At 47.0% G+C, this 24,058-nt stretch overlaps 1 protein-coding gene across 1 annotated transcript in view; it reads left to right on the top strand.

Annotated features, from left to right (window-relative positions):
• The window catches only part of PIGL (phosphatidylinositol glycan anchor biosynthesis class L), a 72,205-nt gene extending 52,654 nt beyond the window's left edge, over positions 1-19,551 (top strand). The window contains exons 3-7 of the mRNA XM_042917462.1: positions 4,846-4,936; positions 11,026-11,093; positions 12,870-12,901; positions 14,701-14,834; positions 18,680-19,551. Of these exons, the coding sequence (XP_042773396.1) occupies positions 4,846-4,936; positions 11,026-11,093; positions 12,870-12,901; positions 14,701-14,834; positions 18,680-18,778 (424 nt within the window). The 3' untranslated portion in view covers positions 18,779-19,551. The remainder of the gene's footprint in view (positions 1-4,845; positions 4,937-11,025; positions 11,094-12,869; positions 12,902-14,700; positions 14,835-18,679) is intronic.
• Positions 19,552-24,058: the final 4,507 nt, after the last annotated feature.

The raw sequence follows: 24,058 nt of genomic DNA, 5'->3' as shown, positions 1-24,058 counted from the left end.
CCAGTGTGCAAGCCTAGATTTCAGAGCTGGAAAGGCACTCGGGAGGTCATCGGGTACAGCCCGGGATTACCCAGCTTTATTGCTGATGCAGCTCCTGCCTGCGTCCCGTGATGAGCAGGGAACTAGGTGTTCTGAACACCCGCCCCCCCCCCAATGATCTATGTCTCTCCCACTTCACATTGCCCCCTGATGACACCGGACTGCTTTAATCATGTGCAGTCTCAGGGCACCTGGGTGGCTCCAGCAGTTAAATGTCCAACACTTGATTTTGGCTCAAGTCACGATCTCGGGGTTTTTCATGAGTTCAAGCCTCACATCGGACTCTGAATTGACAGTGCAGAGGCTGCTTGGGATTCTCCTTCTCGCTCTGCCCCGCTCTTCCCTCTCTTCCCAGAGAGCTCGCGTTATCTCTGTCTCTCAAAATAGATAAATAAACTTTTAAAAATAGGTAAATTTTAAAAATCACATGCAGTCTCTGTCCTTGAGCTCCTGGGTGGAGCTGACTGCTAACTCATGCCACATATCCCTTCCCTGAGCCAAGAATCCTGGTTGCCCAGCAGTGGCCCCCATGTCCTCCCTCCAGTGCTCCCCACTCCCCTCTGTACCCAAGCAACTAGTGGACCATTGTGTTCCGGAACATAGGGCTGGAAAAGTAGACTCCTTTACACACTGTGAGGCAGGTGGCCAGACTGCTGCTGTCTTTGGAAGGTTTGGGGCCAGGATTGACCAGCAATCCAAAATAAATATCCATTGGGCATCTGCAGTAAGCAAGACTTTGCCAGACACTTTATGTCTTTGCTCCATACCGATGGAGACTGCACTTTCCAGGCTCCCTTCCCAGCTGACTTCTTAATAGGCTTGACCAATGGGCAGTAGAGCTGGAAGACTGGAAGGCAGAAAGAAGGAAAATCAGGGTATTGCCCCCTTTTCTCCACCTTGTTTTCCATGACCCCAGCTCTTGCCATTCTACACCCCACTGTCATGGCCATCCCGTAGCTCCAGTGCTGTTGCCAATCTCTGCGTTGTTCCATTGTTCCCCATTTGGCCTCTCAGCTCTTCTTTTCAATTAGATAAGCAATTCCCTGTATTCCTTTTTTTTTTTTTTTTTTAAGTTTTTAAAAAATGTGTTTATTTTGAGGGGCTCCTGGGTGGCTCATTCGGTTAAGCGTCCGACTTCAGCTCAGGTCACGATTTTACGGTTAGTGGGTTCGAGTGCCGCATCGGGCTCTGTGCTGACAGCTCGGAGCCTGGAGGCTGCTTCCATTTCTGTGTCTCCCTCTCCGCCCCTCCCCCCACTTGTGCTCTGTCTCTATCTCTGAAAAATAAGTAAACATTAAAAAAAACTTTTTAGAGAAAATTTATTTTGAAAGAGACAGAGACAGCACAAACAGGGGAGGGGCAGAGAGAGAGAGAGAGAGAGAGAGAATCCCAAGCAGGCTCTGCACTGCCAGCACAGAGCCAGATGTGGGGCTCAAACCCATGTACCATGAGATCATGACCTGAGCCAAAATCAAGAGTTGGACACTTGACCCACTGAGCCACCCAGGCACCCCACAACTGGCAGTTTCTGTTTTCCTAGCTGAACCCTGACCATTAAATGACTCATGTAACATCTGGCCATCAGGGAACTTATAATGGGTTGGAGAATCAAGAATTTAATATACACAAAACGCTAGTAAAATGTACAAATTCCATGCATTTACTAAAAAGTCACAAAACTGTACATTTAAAATGGGCGAACTTTACATTATGTAAATTTTACCTCAATAAAGTTGTTCTTAAATGTCCGGGGTGGGGCAGGGGGGAGAACGATCCAGAAACAAATAAAGGAAAATGTAGGGTGAATAGATTAGACCAGTGATCTCCAAACATTTTTTTTTTAATTTTTTTTTTTAACGTTTATTTATTTTTGAGACAGAGAGAGACAGAGCATGAACGGGGGAGGGTCAGAGAGAGGGAGACACAGAATCTGAAACAGGCTCCAGGCTCTGAGCTGTCAGCCCAGAGCCCGATGCAGGGCTCGAACTCACGGACCTCGAGATCGTGACCTGAGCCGAAGTCGGCCGCTCAACCGACTGAGCCACCCAGGCGCCCCATCTCCAAGCATTTTTTACCATTATCACCTGAAAAAAGAAATGAAATCTGAGTATGCACTTCTAATATTTGTAAACTTACTTATTTAAATTATATACATGTTAAACTCTGTTAGTATATGATACCTTATAAAAATTACTGCAAGGGTGCCTGGGTGGCTCAGTTGGTTAAGCATCTAACTCTTGATCTCCGCTCAGGTCGTGATCTCACAGTTATGAGTTCAAACCCCGAAATGGGCTCTGCACTGTCAGTGCGGAGCCTGCTCGGGATTCTGTCTCCACCTCTCTCTCTCCCCCTCCCCCCCACTCGTATCGCTCTCTCTCTCTTTCTCTCTCTTTCTCAAAATGAATTAACTTAAAAAAAAGACAGCTGCAAATGAGCAATTTAAATAGATTAAAAAAACATAGAAATTCTAGTAGTGATTTCTTGCTTTACCTGAGTGGATCGTCTCGTACATCTGTTCAGATGCCCGAACTCACTTTGAAACTGCTGCCCACTAAAGTAGGCAATCAACAAAGACTGTAAGGGGCTTCCTGAGCAGGATAGATGGGAGATTTCTGTTTTCTTCTTTCCTTTTCCTTTTCCTTTTTCTTTTTCTCTTTTTTTTTTGGAAAGGGCCTACGCAATGCTCCAGTAGAAGCCACTACTTTGCCATTTACATATCCCTTTGCAGTTTTCATGCGTTATCTTATTTGCTTTCGCAAATAAAGAGGAATCTTGAATGCCTGCCCGAGAGGAGTTTGGACCTGATCACTAAGGCACTGCTGCCATATCAGATGCACCAGATTACAGAAGGGATATTTACATCCCAAAGCCCACCCCCACCCCCCCATGATCAGCTTCCCACTTCCTTAGAAGCCACAGAAGGAGCCACAGAAGGAATGGTGCGGGTGTCGCCCCTGAGCCCATTCTAAGTGCAGAGCCCTCGAATAGCAGGTCCCACTTCTCTGAAGGTCAATGAAACAAGACGATGAGCTCTCCCACTCAGGGATTCATCTTTCAGCACTGCAGAATTACTGTAGCAAACATTCTCCTGCCCTTTCTCTTAGACTGCTTCTTCATCCAGGTAAATATTATCCACGCACTCATTTGCCAAAACGATGCCTTGTAGATTTATGTGGACCTCCCAGCCAGGAGCTTGTATGTAGCTGTTTTCACTCCAGGGTGTTTTCCCCGATTCCTGTATCTCTCCAGCAGTCGTGCTCTGCAGGTCATGTTCTACACGCCACATTCAGCTCCATTGCCAGGGAGCAAGGCTAGACTTTGACTTTGTACCGGTCCTTCCTTCTCCCTTTTCCCCTATCCGTCCCCCCACCAGCTGAGCTCTCACTGCAGGAGCATTATGAGAACCTCACGGGATGGCTGGCAGGACTGTGTTTAGAAAAGCATAAAGCTGCTGTCTGTAGAAGCCACCCTAGGGGTTGGGTAGAGGTAGCCGATGAAGCAGTGGACATAACTGCATTATTAAGTGCTGAGGCTGTCATTTTCCTGCTGAAAAACATTCAGTGACTCTCCTTTAACCACAGTCTGAAGAAGGTCAGTTAATGGTCTCTGTCCATAAAGAGGTGATAGCAGCTTGTCCGGTGGGGAAGAGAGCCTGAGTCCTCTCAGTACCACTGTGGGTGTTGCCACAGGACCTGAGCCAAAGAGAGATGAATATCTATTTATAAGACTATGCATAGGGGCACCTGACAGGCTCCGTCGGTGGAGCATGCCATTCCTGATCTTGGGGTCATGGATTCGAGCCCCACGTTGGGGGTAGAGATTATATTTTAAAATTTAAGAAGTAGAGGCGCCCGGGTGGCTCAGTGGGTTAAGTGTCCAACTCTTGATTTCAGCTCAGGTCATGATCTCACGGTTCGTGAGACCAAGCCCCACGTCGGGCTCTGTGTTACCAGCTTAGGGCCTGCTTGCGATGGATTCTCTCTCTTCCTCTCTCTCTGCTCCTTCCCCCTGCCCCCCCCCCCACCGCCGCCCTGCACAAAATAAATAAACTTTAAATATATATATATGAAAATAAATAAAAATTCAATAAATAAGTAAATGAAAAGAATATGAATAACATCCTCAAATTGAGGCCTTGGTCTCATGTTAGGTGATGCCATAGATCAATGCACAAAAAACAGACATGGGAGGAGACAGGTCTATGGCGCGGCCAAGTGGAGACACAGATAAGGTGCAGATTAATCCGCAGAGACTTTTATCCTGAGGCCAGCCCCACGTGGTGCAGCCCCATTGGAGAGAAGATGTTGCTGGCTCCCTAGTGCTAAAACGTCTTTGCTTTGCAGTCGGAAAGCCTGGGTTCGAATCCAACTCTAACAATCTTGCAAACAGTCTTCTTAACTTCCTCTGTAAAGGCTCCCTCAGCAGGTGTTCATGAGGTTAAATGAAGTAACATAGCTTTGTGCTTTTTATCAAAGCGCTATTGTTACTATTCTTACATATCATTCGGCTGTGTCCACATTTGCTGTTAACCCATATGTCTCCCCAGATCGTCTCTTTGGTGTGTTTCCTCCCCTCAGCAGCGAGCACAAAGCCCCAAAAGTGTGTCGTGTGAAACCGTGCACCGATTTCTCGTTGCGTCACGCTTCTAAATCTCTCTTTCGCCGAAATCTGGATACTTAAGGGTGCTCCCCTGCCCCGATACAATTCCTATCACAGGACTGGCACACTCCTACCAGAGCTTAGGGAGAAGTTCACACCTGATTAGAAAATATGTTCAAGTTGTGCTTCTTCCTTCCTTCCTTCCAGGGATTTCCCAGATGACCCAGGTGTGCAGTGGGACACAGAGCATGTGGCTAGCACCCTCCTGCAGCACATAGAAGTGAACAGCATCAACCTGGTAAGGGGATGCCCTCCTAGAATGCAAAGCGGGGGGTCCCAGGCACACCTTGACTATGGCTGCCCTCCCACATCCAGAGCTTCTCCAAAACCACTTCAAAAAGAGTTCCCCCCCACCCGGCTCTCTTTTCAACCTTCAGAGTAACAAACACACCTTTTGTGAGACCATGGAACCAAATTATCAGGCTCAGATAGAGGCAGAGGTTTTCTTTCCAAACTGTGTCCTCCTTAACCATCCCCACCCCAACCTCTGTCCCGCCACCTAAACACCCAGGGCCCCTGGAGCCTGTGCTACGTGTGACGCGTCGTGCAGAATTTCGCCTTTCACGAAGCATTGTCACGTTTAGAGGGCCGTTCTAACTCTAAGAGATAAATGTTGTTATATTTCTCATTTGACATGGAGGAAACTCGCGTTTCCAGAGGCCGAGCAGCTTGCCCAAGGTCAGCAGGTGGGGAAGCTACTAGGATCTTAAACCTCAATTTCTCACTCCAGAAAAGCACACGGATAAATTCACATGCCCTACATGGAGGACATTTTGGTCCAGACAGGGCAATAATGGAGATTCACACTTACTTGCCGAGGTGAACAAGTGTGGGGGCCCCCACCTCAGCTCCACCAGGATTGCCTGGACTGGCTGTTGCCAGTGTTTGATGTTAAGGCTTTTCAGAAGGCTTACTGTCCACTTGTAAGATAATAATAATAATAATCCCTCACGGTTAATGCCTAAAATCCTACCACTTAAAGCCCTAATCTTTTGGTTTAAGTTTTGATGAGTCCCGCTGGCACACAAACACGTTAGGCTTTTATCAATGCTGAATTCACTGGGTAAACTGATTTATTAGACTTTTTTTTCCATGTTTATTTATTTTTGAGAGAGAGAGCGAGAACCAGCATGAATGGAGAAGGGGCAGACAGACAGGGGGGACACAGAGAGACAGCCTGCTCAAGCTGGCTCTGAGCTATGAGCACAGAGCCCAACGTGGGACTCAAAACCACGAACCATGAGATCATGACCTGAGCCGAAGTCAGACACAAACAACTGAGCCACCCAGGCGCCCCATGAGTTATTAGACCTTCCTTATTTATTTATTTATGTATTTATTTAGAGAGTGATACCAAAGGGGGGGGGGCAGAGAGAGAGAGAGAGGGAGAGAGAGAATCCCAAGAATACCAACCACGCTCTGGGCTGTCAACACAGAACTTGATGCGGGGCTCGAACTCACGAACCATGAGATTGTGACCTGAACAGAGACCAAGAGTTGGACGCTCAACTGACTGACCCACCCAGGTGCGCCCTATTAGACCTTTCCTAAGAACAGATTTTTGTTGACGTATTGGTCAGATCATTTTTCTTTTTTTTTGTTTTTTTTTGGGGGGGGGCATATTTCATGTAGCATTTTCTTTCTTTTGTCGGAGGGGCGGTCACATCTATCTATCTATCTATCTATCTATCTATCTATCTATTTATATTGAAGACCATCTTGTTTCCTCATGACACAAAACACAACTGAAACTTAGTCCACAGAGGCCAAAAGGGGCACCTAAGTGGCTCACTGTGATTCACATAAAGGCCGAGATGCAGGTGACGGGACTCTTCATCTTGCTCTGTGCGCTGCCTTCTTTCTCCTGGCTGGAAAAATGGCCACCAACAGCTCACAGCGCCACTCTTCCTAGCTTTACCTTCCGGGAGGGTCTGAGTGTGAAAGCTGGAGGGAAGGGTCCACGGGCCTCAGAGTCAAATGCCCAGCCCCGCTGACTGGGCTTGCCTGGGTTCTCTTGGCCATCCCACCCCAGCCCACGCAGGCAGAACGTGGGCTCCACAGCCCCGAACGGGAGACAGAGCCGGTCTTCAGAGCCTGAAGTAACACAGTGAGGTCCATGAAGTGCTCTGCAATCCCCCTTGGGACCCCGTTTCCCCAGTTGTGGCTTCCCCAGGACCTGTCCCCAAACACTCTCACAACTGCTGGTTTCCCCAGGAACTTCGCTTGTGAGATCAACTCCCATCTTTCTGAACTTGGCCCTCCTTGGTCTGGCCCTCAAGTACTGCACGCTGGTGGACGGGATTGGTCCTTGCTGAGGGGCCAGACCATGTTCGAGCTGGCCACAGCTCTGAGCACCCAGGGAGGGGTCTCAGAGCACAGATAGTTCTGCGTGCCATTCTGGCTCTCAGAACAGTCTCCTGAGTTTGGGTCCTAGAAAACTGATTTGCGATCCAGGCCCACCTCAAAGCCTCCTCCTCCAAGAAGCCTTCCCCGACTTCTTCAGCCCTCTTTCAGATTCCCATGGTATTTGATGTGTATCCTGCGAATTGCTGTTTATTCTTTGAAGTACAGACTGTGTCTTGAAACTAGGCTGGAAGGTCCATGGTGGCAAGGACTACACGTGACACCTTTTTTTAAAAAAAATTTTTTAAATGTTTATTTATTTTTGAGGGAGAGAGACAGAACTTGATCGGGGGAGGGGCAGAGAGAGAGGGAGACATAGAATCTGAAGCAGGTTCCAGACTCCGAGCTGTCAGCACAGACCCTGACGCGGGGCTCGAACCCACGAACCTTGAGATCATGACCTGAGCCGAAGTCGGACGCTTAACCAACAGAGCCACCCAGGTGCCCCCGTGACACCTTTTATATCCCCAAGAACAAGAACAGACCCCACACGGGGCTCGTCCTCAAACTGCCACCACCGTTAACTGCCACCTGGTGGCCTGGAGCTCTTTCCTGTTGTCTGAGGTGCTCACCTTCATTCCAGTGAGTGAGGGGCCTTCATTGTCAGGACAACCCTGAGATGATTTAATTTCCATACACAAGAAAACCGTTTTAAAAGAGCTCTTTAGGGGCCCGTGGGTGGCTCACTTGGTTGAGCGTCCAAACTTCTTTGGACTCTCTGCCTCCCTCTCTCTCTCTCTGCCCTTCCCCCACTTGTGTGCACATGTGTGTGCTCTCTCTGTCTCTCTCTTTCTCTCAAAAATAAACATTAAAAAAATAAAATAATAACACTAAAACAGCTCTTGAACACAACTTGCTGTCAATAAGGAAACTCTCAGGGCCCCTGGGTGGCTCAGTCGGTTGAGCGTCCGACTTCGGCTCAGGTCATGATCTCACAGTTTGTGGGTTCGAGCCCCGCATCGGGTTCTGTGCTGACAGCTTAGAGGCAGGAGCCTGCTTCGAATTCTGTGTCTCCCTCTCTCTCTGCTCTCCCCCGCTCATGTTCTGTCTTCTCTCCCCTTCAAAAATAAATAAAAACATTAAAAATTTTTAAAAATAAATAAATAAGGAAACTCTCAAGCTGTCACAGTGCAGTCAGGAACAATTTCCCTGGCCTGCACTAGTACATCAGCAGGAGTATAGGGCCATGCTAACACCATCGCCAGTATGGACATCAAGGGCCATAATCACGACTCAGCCCCCACGATGCAGTGAAATGCACCTTCCCACCCCCATAGGCCATGCAGGGCCGGGGGCGAGGAGTTAGCAGTGAACAGATGAGAAGTCACTTGATGGCAGGATCAGAGGGCCCAGGTGCCCCCTCCGGACCGGAAGTATTGGCTGGACCTGGGAAGATAGAGTCTCACCTGGGCTGTGCTGGGATGATACCAAAAGTTCTCCTCTGTCCAAACCAAAAGCTGGCTCTGCAGTGTGATGGAAGGGAACCGTGTACTATCTGGTCCCAGCTCCACTGCCTGGACAGGGCCTTGAAAAGCATTATAATGCTGCCCTTGATATCAAACAGTGTAGGGGGTTGGTAGTGTCTTTGGGTAATAAGCAGGTGAGGTCCTGGGCCCAACCCCTATCTCAACCTTTCATCCAACAAATATTTACTGACCACCTACTCTGTGATGTTCACTACTGGCTGTGAACTTCGAGATAGCAGTGAACCAAACATACCTAGTCCCTGCTCCCTTAGGGCGCCATGACACTTGGGACCACAGCATTGTTTGTTATGGTCGGCTGTCCTCTGCACTGTACATGCTTAGCAGCACCCCTGGCCTCTCCTCACTGACAGCCCACCTCTCTACCCAGTGGCAACACCCCTCACTCATCACAGCAAATGTATCTCCAGACATTGCCAGATGTCCCTGGGGCAACACTGCTCCCCGTTGAGAACCGCCATCTTTGAGAAACCAGAGCAGCCCCACTGTTACCTCCTGTTGATTGGGGTCTGAGCAAGATTTCATCTAAACAAAGATCTCTGCAAGTAAGGGGGGGAAAGTGGATGGAGTTCTAGAGGGAGCTACAGGTGTCTGGGGTGCCTGGGTGGCTCAGTCAGTTGAGGGTCCGATTTCAGCTCAGGTCATGATCTCACGGTTCATGGGTTCCAGCCCCATATCTTTGCGCTGACAGCACAGAGCCTACTTCGGATTATGTCTCCCTCTCTGTGCCCCTTTGCTCATGTTCTCTCTCAAAAATAAATAAACATTAAAAAATTTTGAAAAGAAAAAGAAAAAAGGGGTGCTTGGGTGACTCGGTTGAGTATCCAACTTCAGCTCAGGTCATGATCTCACAGTTCGTGAGCCCCGTGTCGGGCTCCATGCTGACGGCTAAGAGCCCGGAGCCTGCTTCAGATTCTGTGTCTCCCTCTGTCTCTACCTGTCCCCTGCTCATGCTCTGTTTCTCTCTGTCTCTCAAAAATAAATAAATGTTAAACAAATTTTTTTAATAAAAATAAAATTTTTTTAATAGAATAAAATATAAATAAACTTTCTTTCAATCTGTATCCCCACCCCTCAACCTATGCTCAATAAATGTTACCTGCTCTCATTTTAACATAGTTCTCCATACCTGAAGTAAACATTTTACGATTTAAAATAGAAAGGCCAGGGGTGCCTGGGTAGCTCAGTCGGTTAAGCAACCGACTCTTGATCTCCATTCAGGTCTTGATCTCAGGATTGTGAGTTCAAGCCCTGTCCTCTCCCTTTAGTCTGTGCTGCATAGCCACTCTCTTTTCTTGGGGACAGCTTGCCTTTTTGCACTACCCCTAACCAACCATTCGTGTTCTTTTATCTGAGTCCTTGTTCTTTTTTATATTTATTTATTTATCTTACTCAAGCAAATTATTGTTATTATTCAAACTGCTATTTGGGTGTTTTTTTAATCATCTGTGCAGAAATGAAATGTTGGAATCTAGACTAAGCTTATCATTAATAACAGATGATACGGGGGCATCTAGGTGGTTCAGTCGGTTGAGTGTCCGACTCTTGGTTTCAGCTCAGGTCATGATCTCACAGTTCCGTGAGTTCGAGCCCTGCATTGGGCCCTCTGCTGACAGCACGGAGCCTGCTTAGGATTCTCTCTCTCTCCCTCTCTGTGTCCCTCCCCCACTTGCTTCTCTGTCTCTCTCAAAATAAATAAATAAACTTTAAAAAAAAACAGGTGGGACACCTGGGTGACTCAGTCGGTTAAGTGTCCGACTTCAGCTCAGGTCATGATCTCGCAGTCCGTGGGTTCAAGCCCCGCATCAGGCTGTGTGCTGACAGCTCAGAGCCTAGAGCCTGCTTCAGATTCTGTGCCTCCCTCTCTCTCTCTCTGCCCCTCCTCCACTCTACTCTGTCTCCATCTCTCAAAAATGAATAAATGTTAAAAAAAAAAAAAAAAAGATGATACAGAGGCAGTCCATGAGCAAATAAACTATGATTTTAACCCTGGTGCATGGTAGACATTGCCCCTCAAAGCCTCTGTGCCCTCAGTATGGCACAAGGAAAAGAAGCCAAAAGATTCAGGCAGCGTCTACATGCACAAGAGTTCACACAGCAGCTGGCCAAGAAAACTGTGTTCATAAACAGCCAGGAAGGTAAGAGACAGAGATACCCTGAACTCAGGTTCTTATCATGGCTGAATTCCACTCTGCTCCACTGGCCTGGAACAAGATTAAACAGTAAAACCCACGGAAACAGTCTCCACACAACTGGCCAAAGCAATGGTTACACACCACTGATCTGCTCCGAAGTGAGTTCAGGTGTCCTCACGATTGCAAACGTTTCAGGGGTCTGTGCGCTCCCTTTCATCCCAAGGGAATGGGGACGGCTACTTTGAAATGGAGGTCAGAGAGAGCATTCAGACAGTCATGAGTGAACACCCTGTATTTCTCTACAGGTGGTGACTTTCGACGCAGGGGGAGTGAGTGGTCACAGCAACCACGTTGCTCTATATGCGGCCGTGAGGTAGGACTCTCCACGTGTTGGAGGTGGGAGAGGGTCTTTTCCTTTGCTCAGGGTGGATGGATGGTTTCTAAAAAAGTTTTTTAAATATTTATTTATTCTTTGAGAGAGAGAGAGAGAAAGAGCACGAGTAGGGGAGGGGCAGAGAGAGGGAGACACAGAATCCAAAGCAGGCTCCAGGCTCTGAGCTGTCAGCACAGAGTCCGACGCGGGGCTCGAACCCACGAACCGTGAGATCATAACCTGAGCTGAAGTCAGACGCTTAACCGCCTGAGCCTCCCAGGTGTCCCAAGATGGATGGTTTCTAAAGTACTTCCCCACTTGCTGTCTGGGCCCCGTGAAAGTGACCACTGAGTTATAGAGAGCCACTCTTGTCCACGTTGCTCACGACATCTTACCACATTCTCTTGTGAGAAATCACTCCTAAGTTGACTTCTTATTGTTTCGTCTCCTTAACACCTAAGGTGTTTTTCCCCCACGGAAAAAACGGGGTAACATTTTATTTCTCTCTTTGCTTTGGCCACAGAGAGCTTTAGGGCCAAATTCGTGACCCCTCGTAGCACATGTGGGAGACTTTCAGGGCTGAGTTCTGTGAATCGCTGTGCCTCTTGGCTTCGTCTTCTTTTTCCTCCTAATTTATTTTGTTTTCTCCTGTTGTACATTCTGTACCCTATTTCAAATCTACCAAATAGGTGTCTGCATTTTACTGATAAAAAAAAAATTGCACCTCAAAGACATTTGAGGGACTTACAGAGGCTCGTACAAGCATGTACCATGTTTCCTACCTTCTAGAGAAGTGCTTCTCCTGGGCGTCATGAGTGGCGGAGCGGTGGACCTGGCTTAGCCGCTGAGGAAAGGAAGGGGCACCTTGAAGTGAAGCATTTACTTTATAACTTTCTTCTAAACATGCCTGATGTTCTTAGACCAGAGCAGTGAAATATGTAAAGCTCGAAATGGTCTCACCTATCCTTAAGTCCAACCACCTCATTTTTCAATTTCAAAAGAGAACAACTTGGAAGAATCCTTTGTGGTTCCCTTCATCTCTAGTGGGCGAAGCTTGGACCGGGGCACTTCATAGCCATTGGTCAGCCCCCAGATTGTCTGGGGTAAGGTGCCCACCCTGATCCCTTTAGCTGTAGCCAGAGGTACGGAATCCCAGAAACCTCTTTGGTGATTGATGTAAAAGCAACTACCTAGAAACCTACAGAAGGATCACGGGATATGGCAGGCCCTAATACCGTTGGGGAGGAAGAAATTTTCCTCTGTCCAAGGTTCTTCTAGCTAGACTAAGAATTAAATTTCCATGAGACCATTAATAGGAAAAAATCAAATTTAATGTTGTCATATGGAGAATCTGCACAAATATGAAATTCCAAAGATGGCCAGGCAACCTGAGGCTTATATGTCATCCTCAGCTCAGGAGGAGGGCGGGAGTCTGGAGGTACAAAGAAGAGGAAGAACATTAGCAGGAAGGTGAGAGGAGATGTTTGGAAAACAAAGGATTCCCTGTTATGCAGATAAGATTTTTAGGTAAAAAGGAATCTCTTTGACTAGTTCTCTTCCTGGTACAGACCCCCTTTCCAGAGCAAATTTAGGTGGTTGAGGGGGATATAAAGCGGTTTTCCTCCATTTGCTGGGTTTTGATTGCTTTTAACTCAAAATAATCTACATGCCATTGTGGCCCAAGTTGGAGAGGCTTGCCTTTGACCTCTACACTCTGAAGGCTCTTCCTGCAAAGGAATTATTGCTCCCTTTCACTCCTGTCCTTTCTTCTTCCAGGACCCTGCATTCAGAAGGGAAGTTACCTAAAGGTAAGTTGTCCCTTTTGCCAAAGTCTGCTAGTTACTATCCCTCTAAAAAAACTTATTGGACAAAAAAAATGTAAATATGTGGAAAACTGCCATAGGCCAAGCAACGGTGGGGCCGGGGAGGCTGGACCACACTCTTTCTGACCCAGTTCAGTGTGTCTGTCAGTGTGGGTCCTCCAGCTTTAAATTTTTTTTTTTTTCAACGTTTTTTTTTTTTTATTTATTTTTGGGACAGAGAGAGACAGAGCATGAACGGGGGAGGGGCAGAGAGAGAGGGAGACACAGAATCGGAAACAGGCTCCAGGCTCCGAGCCATCAGCCCAGAGCCCGACGCGGGGCTTGAACTCACTGACCGCGAGATCGTGACCTGGCTGAAGTCGGATGCTTAACCGACTGCGCCACCCAGGCGCCCCCTGGGTCCTCCAGCTTTAAAAGCAGGTTGTATCCATTGGGAAGTGCCCTGCTAGCCAGGCAGCCTCTGGGTGTGAGGGGAGGCCAGATGGGTTAGAAAACCAGAGCCAATAGGAGATACAAATATGAAAGAAACTTATTATAAGGATTTGGCTCATGCAAGTACAGAGGCTGAGAAGTCCCACAGTCTAGCATCTCTGCAAGCTGGGGGCCCAGGAACCTGGGGGTCAGTTAGTGGGGTCCAAAGGCCTGAGAAGCAGGAGGGCCAATGGTGTAAATCCCAGGCCAAGGGCAGGAGATGACCCATGTCCTAGCTCAATGGGCAGAAAAGAAGAAATTCTCCCTTCATCCACCTTTCCTTCTATTGAGGCCCTCAACGGATTGGATCACGTACACCCTCATTGGGGAGGGCAATCTGCCTTCCTGAGGCCACCGATTTGAATGCTAAGCTCATCCGAAAAAACCCTCCCAGGCACACCCAGAAATAATGTACAGCCCAGTATCTGGGTACCCTGTGACCCAGTGAAGTTGACACATAAAATTAACCATGACACTGGGCCTTGGCCGCTCATCTGTCTAGCTTTCTCACCAGGTGGGTCTTTTTCACCTCCAGTGTTCTTTCGGTCTGTCTGTCTGAATTCACACCCCAGCCCCAAATTACTTGTCAATGGCTGATGGGCGCTTGATGGGTTCATCTGTTTGAGTTAGAAGGTGTTTGACCCCACTTGACCATTCACTATGTGACACTGATGCTTAACCTCTCTGAGCCAGTCTCTGCTCTGTCAGTGGGAGTAATATACATCCCTCAGGAGTGTTATAAAGATGAAGCAAATGAAAATGTAAATAGAGTTCAGAGAGCTCAGCCCTCTGAATGGGCTGAGCTTACCAAGCTGTGAGGGCTTTAGAATGGGACTGTAGTTTATTTGATCCTTACATCAATGCTGTGAGACAGGCTCCCACACTGTCAATGCCATTTTACAGATGAGAAAACTGAGGCTCAGAGAGCTGAAGGGACTTCCCTAAATCTGTCAGGTCTTGAGTGCCAGAGCAGGAACTAGGTCTCTCGCCTCCCAATACAGAAATTCCGGTCTTCGTCGCTTTTCCCTTGGCCTTGATGTAGCCAGTTCCCAACCTCTAGCAACCAACCTTATCTTGCTAAGGCACGTAGCAAGTAGAGGACATCCAGCCAGGTGTTCTGTGACCCTGTCACTCTTCCTGTCTGTGAGGATGATGGGCAAAACACAGCTTTGGTGCTACAGAGTCATCTGGCAACCCCATGGCCACGGTCCTGCCCTGCCCTGAGCCCCAAGGGAGAGGTAGGGTGCTCAGGGGGAATCTGCCCGGAAGCAACAAGACTCTTCACTTCTCCCCTCTCCCCTCCCCCCAACCAGGGTGTTCCGTGCTCACACTTCAGTCAGTGAACGTGTTACGCAAGTATATCTCCCTCCTGGACCTGCCCTTTACTCTGCTTCAGACCCGGGATGTCCTCTTCGTGCTCACCAGCAAAGAAGTGGCCCAGGCCAAGGTGAGGATCGTGAATTCCTGGACTCCTCCCTCTGGATCTGTGTCCCAGACCCCCTGGCTCCTCGTGACCCCTAACTGAAGACTTTCCACAGCAGTTCAGCACCTGAGTGTTAGGACTATCTAGCTAGACCTCGGCAGTCATAGATTTTCAAGGACTTCCACCTTTCCCTTTCTTTTCTTCTTTTCTTTTCTTTTCTCTTTTTAAAGATTTTTTTAAATCTTTTTGAAATGTTTATTTATTTTGAGAAAGAGAGAGTGAGTGTGTGTACACACGGGAGAGAGAGAGAGTGCGAGCAGGGAGAGGGACAAAAAGAGAGGAGAGAGAGAGAATCCCAAGCCGGCTCCCTGCTGTCTGTGCAGAGCCTGACTCGGGGCTCGATCTCACAAACTGCAAAATTATAACCTGAGCCGAAATCAAGAGTCAGACACTTAACCAACTGAACCACCCAGGAGCCCTAAAGACTTTATCTTTAAGTAATCGCTACACCCAACATGGGGCTCAAACTCACAACCCTGAGATCAAGAGCTATGTGCTCCTCTGACTGAGCCAGCCAGCTGTCCCTTGAGGACTCATTATTATTTTTTAAAAATATTTATTTCTGAGAGCATGATATTTTTGAGAGAGAGCATGAGTGGGGGAGGGAGACACAGAATCTGAAGCAGGCTCCAGGCTCTGAACTGTCAGCACAGAGCCCGATGCAGGGCTTGAACCCACAAACCATGAGAGTATGATTAGAGCCAAAGTCAGATGCTTAACCGCTTAACCAACTGAGCCACCCAGGCGCCCCCCTTGAGGACTTAAAAAAAAAATTTTTTTAATGTTTATTTTTGAAGGAGAGAGAGAAAAAGAGCGTAAGCGGGGGAAGAGCAGAGAGAGAGGGAGACACAGAATCCGAAGCAGGCTCCAGGCTCTGAGCTGCCAGAGTCTGGATGTGGGGCTCGAACTCACAAACTGTGAGATCATGACCCAAGCCAAAGTTGGATGCTTAACCAACGGAGCCTCCCAGGTGCCCCCCCACCTTGAGGACTTTTAATCTATGCTTTGTGTCTCTTAATTGTTCTTTCACATTTGTTCTCTATTTCAAATTTTGTTTTCATTTCTTTTTTAAATTTTTTTTTAACGTTTTTATTTTATTTTTGAAACAGAGAGAGCATGAACGGGGGAGGGGCAGAGAGAGAGGGAGACACAGAATCGGAAGCAGGCTCCAGGCTCTGAGCCATCAGCCCAGAGCCCGACGCGGGGCTCGAACTCACGGACCGCGAGATCGTGACCTGAGCTGAAGTCGGATGCTTAACCGACTGAGCCACCTGTTTTCATTTCTAAAATACCTAATTTTTTATTTTACGACCACCTATTGTTTCACTTCCATTTTTTTTTAATTTCATAATTTCTTATTCTTTTTTTTTATTGAGAGAATGCATGTGCATGAAAGTGGGGAAGGGGCAGAGGGAGAAGGAGGGAGAGAGGAGAAAGAGAGAGAGAAGAGAGAATCCCAAGCAGGCTCCACACTCAGCACGGAGTCCGACGAGGGACTCAGTCTCACAACTGTGAGATCATGACCTGAGCTGAAATCAAGTGAGACGCCTAACCGACCGAGCCACCCGGGTGTCCCGATAATTTAGTCTTTAAGCTGGTTTTCCTCCCACTTAGCTCTTTGAATGTCCAAAATGTAATCAGTCTTTGACAAATTGTTCTATGAAACTATCTTCATCTAAAATATATTCATGGTCTAGTTGCTAATTTGATTACATCTCTTTCTTTGCATCACATTACGTCATGTCTCCAGGAATTCTGATTTGGAAACTAGGGGCTAGGTGGTTGACTTGGGGGATGTTACTCCCCTCTTCCTCTGTGCTCTCCCTCCTCATCTAGAGAGTTTGCAATTGCTTGAAGGCCAGAATCAGGTCGTCACTGGCAGTTCCAGTCACAGAGCCAGCAGGTAACTGTTCAGTGCTGGTCTCAAAGCATTCAGCTTGCTCTCAAAGCAGTCGGCGGCATTTTTTTTCCCCCAACCTCTTACCTGACGAGGGAGCCCCCGCCCGCTCCAGCAGAGTCCCGGCAGTGAGACCAGAATCAGAACTCCCAGCCACCACTTTGCTCTGAGCCCTTGAGCCAGTAATCCTCTGCTTTGGCCTCTCACACCTCTGTCCACATTCTTTAAGTTCATGGTGCTCTTGGTGTTAGTTTTGACCCATCCGTGTCTCTTTGCATTTTCCTCTGTCATCGCTATGTGTTTGGAACAGGAAGCATGAATTTACTGCTTCCTCTTGACCAGGTCAGAACACCTGAATTATGTTGAAGATGAGAAAATTAAAAGTAAATACAGGGCACCTGGCTGGTCAGTTGAGCATGCGACTCTTGATCTCGGGTCCGTGAGATCAAACCCCATGTCGGGGGTAGAGTTTACTAGGAAGGAAAGGAATGGAAAAAGGAAAAAGGAAATAGAATTACCATATGATCCAGCAATCCCACTTCTGGGTTTATATCCAAAAGAATCAAAAGCAGGGTCTCGAAGAGATATTTCCACATGTTCATTGTAGCATTATACGCAATAGCCAACAGGTAGAAGCAGGCCCAAATGTCCATGGCATTTGAATGGATTAAGAAATCTACACACTTATGATGGGATATTATTCAGGCTTAAAAAAAAAAAAAAGGAATACCTGCTACGACATGGATGAACATCGAGGACATTTTGCTGAGTGAAATAAGCCGGTCACAAAAGGACAAACACTGTGTGATTCTACTTATATGAGATATTAGAGCAGTGAAAATCACACAAACAGAAGGTAGAATGGTGGTTGCCAGGGACTGGGGGAGGGGGAAATGGGGAGTTGGGTTTTAGTGGGTTTAGAGTTTTATTTTTGCAAGATGACAAAGTTCTACAGATTTTTTTTTTAACTTTTTTTTAACGTTTATTTATTTTTGAGACAGAGAGAGACAGAGCATGAACGGGGGAGGGTCAGAGAGAGGGAGACACAGAATCTGAAACAGGCTCCAGGCTCTGAGCTGTTAGCACAGAACTCGACACGGGGCTCGAACTCACGGACTGTGAGATCATGATCTGAGCCGAAGTCGGCCGCTTAACCAACTGAGCCACCCAGGCGCCCCCAGATTTTTTATGCAGCAATGTGAATATGGTTAAAACTACTGAACCGTAAATGGTTATGATGGCAAGAGAAAGTTTTATATTTTGTGATTTCTACCTGTGGGGCTCAGAATCACAAACTGTGAGATCACCACCTGAGCCAAAGTCAGATGCTTAACTGACTGAGCCACCCAGGTGCCCCATATCTATGCGTATTCGTTTTTCTTCTCCCCCTCTTCCTCTTCCTCCCAGCTTACCTAATTCAGGAGAGTTTGAGCATAATATCCTAGCTTGCTTCCCACAAAACATCCCTGTATGTGTTATATATGCGACTTAGTGCAGCAAAGTAATTAAGAATGTAGGCTTGAGAGCCATTCAGATGGCTCTGAGTTCAAATATCAGCTCTGCCGTGTACTAGCTGTTTGAGACTGACAAGTTTCCTCGTCCACTAAAAAAAAATTTTAAGCAATAACAGTACTTAACTCACAGGGTTGTTAAATTAAGATAATGCATGGAGACTCAAGTGCTATAACTGCCATTTGCATCACAGGATTTTTATCACATGGTTGTAAGTGAGAGATGGGACGGGGAGGCAGCGAGTGGGGGCCAACCCAGAGAGGTTTAGCAAGTTACAGGAAGAAGCCAGATTAGGCCACAGTGTGTGAAATGTGTTCGTGGGCGTGCAAGGCAGAAGTGAGCATGACAGAAGCTGCTCCAGTGCAAGGGTTTCACAACTGGTCCTCTTGGATTCTTCTAGAAAGCCATGTCCTGCCACCGCAGCCAGCTGCTCTGGTTCCGCCGCCTCTACGTGCTCTTCTCCAGGTACATGAGAATCAACTCTCTGCACTTCCTCTGAAGCCTTGAAGAGCTTTCCGGTCCGCAGAAGAAAGGGAGAAGAACGAGCCCAGGAAGCCTGGCGCCTGGCCGTGAGCTGGCTCGCCTCCCCGGGGCCGAGGCAGACAGAGCTCTGCTCATCCATGCCGTGAGCCTCTAACATATGGCGGGGGGGTGCGTGCTGGCCAACGGGTTGTCCAAGCTTGAGCTTCTTCGTCTGGGGGGGAAAAAAAAAAACCTACAGCAGCCCAAACCAAACAAACCCAAGGGTAATAATAGCCACCCTGCTAGATCCTGAAGTTCTCGTGAAAAACAGGTTATGTAAGGGCACAATGTATGTCAAACACATAGCACAGAGCCTGCTAGGATTACAAATGAAGGCAAAAGTGTGCTGACATCATCACTTCACAGAGGCCATGATGCAGTATTTTTACATCGTTTCCAAAGCAGGCTTGCCAAACACAGACACACACACACACACACACACACACACACACAGTCTTTATTGAACTAGTTCAACCATAATTCCTTTGATTAACGTTGTGGCCTATGTGTCAGATTTGAATCTAGAGGAAGTTCTCCATTTAACATCACAGTCCTTAAATTGGGGCTCCCAAGGCCCCAACCCTGTGCCCAGCATTTCATACTGAGACTGGTATGATGTGGGCCCTGCCCTGAAGGAGCTTACGATCAAATACCCCAGCTCCCAGGCTTCTGGGGAAAGCCGGAAAAAGGAAGACAAATCTGGAACTGTTTTTCCCTTGTGTTTTGTGTTTTGTTTTTTGTAACACTCAAAAAGCGGATGTCTTTTTTTTTTTTTAATATTTTTATTTATTTTTGAAGGAGAGAGAGAAACAGAGCATGACTGGGGGAGGAGCAGAGAGAAAGGGAGACACAGAATCCGAAGCGGGCTCCAGGCTCCGAGCTGCCAGCACAGAGTCTGACGTGGGGCTTGAACTCACAAACCGTGAGATCATGACCTGAGCCCAAGTCGGACGCTTAACCGACTGAGCCACCCAGGTGCCCCAAAAAGCGGACGTCTTAAAATTGTGCTACAAACAAAAAGACTCTGAGGCGTCTGGCTTGGAAGCTACTCCCACAGTCCAGCTACTGGTCCGGGGAGGTGGCCCGAGGCAGGGAAGCGCAGCCGTGAAGAGCTGGGGCTCCGCGTGCTGGTGAGCCTGGGTGTGAGGCCAGACTTACCAGCAGCATAGCCACGGATAAGGTGTTTGGACCTTTCTCTGCCTCCGTTGTCTCCTCTGCAAAATGGGGGACCGTAATGGTACCCACCTCGGAGAACATGACGTCTGGTAGACGCATGGGAGGGTCCGGCATGCAGTAGGGGCTCAGGAAAGACGAGCGGCTGGCATTCTGAGCTCTACAGAGTAAGCAGGCGTAAAGCAGAGGGGCTAGAATGTACGTTCAAGTCCCGACACAGAAAGGCTCTCGGTGTGCGTTGTCCAGTGGGTGGCCTCTCTGCCTGCCTGAAGGCCCGCAATTGCTGTCTCCATAGCAACAGGTTAGAGACCTGCTCACTGGAGCTCTCTTGAATGCCTCCTAGGGGCCAAAAGGGACCGAAAGGGCTATCAGGCCCTGAAGCTGGAATCAAAATGCAAGTGTGGTTATGTTTTCTGTCTACTTAAAATCTGCCAAAAGCTCCTAATAGCCTCCCGATGAAACCGTGACAAGAAATAAGCCACTGATGCTGGTTAGAGCGTGGGGGGCCAGGCTGCCTCCTGTCCTACTGCTGGCAAGATGGGCACTCAACCAGCTTCCCTGGACTGCAAGTCTCATTATGTGTTAAGAGCTTATAAAATACCCCTACTTGGGGCGCCTGGGCAACTCAGTTAAGCATCGGACTTTGGCTCAAGCTGAAGAGAGAGAGACAGAGATATATAGAGATATATATCCAAAATGTAATTACTGGGGTGTCTGGCTGGCTCAGTTGGTAGACCGTGTGACTCCTGATCTCAGGGTATCATGAGTTCAAACCCCATGTTGGGTATAGAGCTTGCTTAAAAAAAAAAAAAGGTAATTTCTAATTAATAAGCTTCTCTTTCTAAAATGAACATTTATCGGGGATCCTGGGTGGCTCAGTTGGTTAAGCCTCCGACTTCTGCTCAGGTCACGATCTCACGGTTCGTGAATTTGAGCCCCACATCGGGCTCTGTGCTGACAGCTCAGAACCTGGAGCCTGCTTCTGATTCTGTGTCTTCCTCTCTCTCTTCCCCTCCCCTGCTCACACTCTGTCTCTCTCTGTATTTCAAAAATAAATAAATGTAGAAAAAAAATTAAAATGAACATTTATCATTTTAAAGGATTTTGTTGTTTATGAATGGTTATGATGTTATAGTACACTTTTGATATAATGTGAAGTTTTTAAAAAATGTGTGTATCCAGGATAGTCTGGATTTTGTATGGAAATGATTCATTAAAGAAAAACTGGCTAATACACTGCTGACAGACACATAATGGTACAGCCTCTGTGGAAGGTAAAGTCACATACCCTCTGACCCAGCATTTCTGCTTCCAGTGGTTTACGCTGTAGATTTACATGTGGCAAAGGAGGGATGTAAGGAATGGACACTGTAACACTTTATAATAGTCAAATACTGAGCCAGTCCAAATGTCTATCGATTCAGGATTGCTTAAAGAAATGTGGGTATACCAGTAAAACAGAATGCTGTGAAACTATTAAAAATAATAAGGATGGGGGGGGGGGCCCTGGGTGGCTCGGTCGGTTGGGCGTCATGATCTCGCGGTCCGTGAGTTCGAGCCCCGCTTCGGGCTCTGTGCTGACAGCTCAGAACCTGGAGCCTGCTTCAGATTCTGTGTGTGTGTCTCTCTCTCTCTCTGCCCCGCCCCTGCTCACACTCCATCTCTCTCTCTCTCTCTCTCTCTCTCTCTCTCCTTCAAAAATAAACATTTAAAAAACTTTAAACAAAAAAACTGAAAACTGGGGCCCTGGCCCAGACAAAACACAGGTGTTTCTCAGGAGTGGCCAAATTAGTGGTCTGGAACATCAGGTACAGGATACATCCTCAGAACCCAGGGGGAGGGGGGAGAGGAAATCATGATGGAAAAGGGACTTTAAAAATACATCTAAGGAAACAAACACACAAACAAAAACCTAGGAGACCTAACGTGAAAAAGGGGAGTTTCCAGAATGAGAAATAGTTACAGATGGGGGATAATAAAGGAGAATTGACATCATCAGAAAGAGACTTGAGTGGGTGCATCTGCAGGGCTCCCCATGTTCTACCCAGCTTCTGTTTTTCACAAAGATACACACGTGTGCTGCAAAATCGTGAATTTCAAATTGGGGAGGGAGATAAAAGCATTGTGAAGCCCCTCCCCCCCTCCCCCGGGGCTCAAGGGGAAGCTGGTGGGGAAAAGCGGCTTGGTGCGGGGCAAGAAGGTGGAGACCAATACGGGCTCCCTCTGCGTTTTCAGCCTGGGCAAGGTGACCACCTGAAAAGTGTAGAATCCCAATTAACTAAGGGGAGAATAGGAAACAAAGAGAAACCTCAAAGCCTGCAGCACTAAGAAAAGGAAGGGAGGAAAGGAAGCATAAAATGTAACAAATGTAATGGAAATGATACTAAGAATGAAATCAGGTATCAGTTACTTCCAAAAAAAACAAAAAAGAATGGTTAATTTCCCTAACAAGACTGAGAAAACAAAATCTAGCATCTAAAAGTAACAAGGAGAGGCTAAACGTAAAAGGATGAGCCACCTACCAGATACCAAGCAAAGGCATACAAAAAGAAAGGGAGACAACATAAATCCAAACATCAAAAATTGTTAAACCCAGAACAACGGGGGACATTTTCGAACAGTACTAGATTCACTCCATGAGAAGATATGGACCAAATATCACAGCAGCCAGATACATGAAATAAACTCCCAGAAATCCAAGTTCTTTATATTAAAAAAAAAAAACAAAAACTGGGCTGCCTGGGTGGCTCAGTAGGTTGAGCGTCCGACTTTGGCTCAGGTCATGATCTCACAGTTCATGGGTTCAAGCCTCACATTGGGCTCTGTGCTGACAGGTCAGAGCCTGGAGTCTGCTTCGGATTCTGTGTCTCCCTCTCTCTGCCCCTCCCCGCTCGCTCTGTGTCTCTTTCTCTCAAAACTAAATAAAAACATTTAAAAATTTTAAAAAACACAATAATAATAATGTAAGGCTTTAACATTCTTTCAGAATTTGGACAAATGAGGTTGGCAAATAGTAAAGACACAGCATTTGGATAATGTAAAGAACTTAGATAAAGTCAACGTTCACTCCTTATGTAATAAAACATTTATAAAATCCAATTATTTATTAGCCCCTGAGAAATTCCTAATACATTTCCCAAAGCAGATTTTGCAGGCCACATTTTTTTAAGTATAATTAAATAACTTTCTTTTTTTTTTTTTAACGTTTATTTATTTTTGAGAGACAGAGAGAGAGCATTAGCAGGGGAGGGGCACAGAGAGAGGGAGACACAGAATCTGAAGCAGGCTCCAGGCTCTGAGCTGTCAGCCCAAAACCCAACGCAGGGCTCAAACCCATGAACCACCAGACCATGACCTGAACCAAAGCTGGACATCCAACCGACTAAGGCACCCAGGTGCTCCAAAAAAAAAAAAAACAAAAACATGTTTTTTAATTGACAGGTGCTGTAAGACAACAAAATTCAGTCACTATTCCTATAACAATTTTTAAGAAAAAGAAAAGAATACAACTTAAATAAAGACTATGTACCAAAACCCAGCAGTCTAAAACTAAGTGGACAAGGTAGGAATGAACCACTCATCATCATCGTCATTATTACCTATGTCCCATTTGTATGAAATGTCCAGAATCGGCAAATTCATAGTGACAGAAAGTAGATTAGTGGTTTCCAAGGCTTGGGGGTAGAGGAAAGGAGTGATTGCTAATGCACGCGAGGTGAGGAAATGTCTGGAAATGATAGTGGTGAAAGTTGGACAACCTTGTGAATATACTCAAACCTAGGAGTTAAAAGAGTGAATGTTACGGTATGTGAATTAGGTCGCAACTCAAGAAATAGTGTGAAAAAGAGATTACAGTAAAATGTTCTAGTTCACTCTAAGGATACATCACTCTGTGAACCCGGTGATACTCTGTCTGACCTGCCAGCCTAGTAAATACAAAACGCTAGAGTAGAAATCTTATTCATAGTGGCGCCTGGGTGGCTCAGTTGGCTGAGCGTCAGACTCTTGGTTTCGGCTCAGGTCATGATCTCACGGTTCACGGGATCAAGCTCCACGTCAGGCTCGGGAGCCTGCTTGGACTCTC

The sequence above is a fragment of the Panthera leo genome, chromosome E1 (genome assembly GCF_018350215.1).
Source record: "Panthera leo isolate Ple1 chromosome E1, P.leo_Ple1_pat1.1, whole genome shotgun sequence".
In the NCBI taxonomy this organism is placed as follows: Eukaryota; Metazoa; Chordata; class Mammalia; order Carnivora; family Felidae; genus Panthera; species Panthera leo.
The sequence above is the reverse complement of the archived record's forward strand: the minus strand, read 5'-3'. Positions and strand labels throughout refer to the sequence as shown.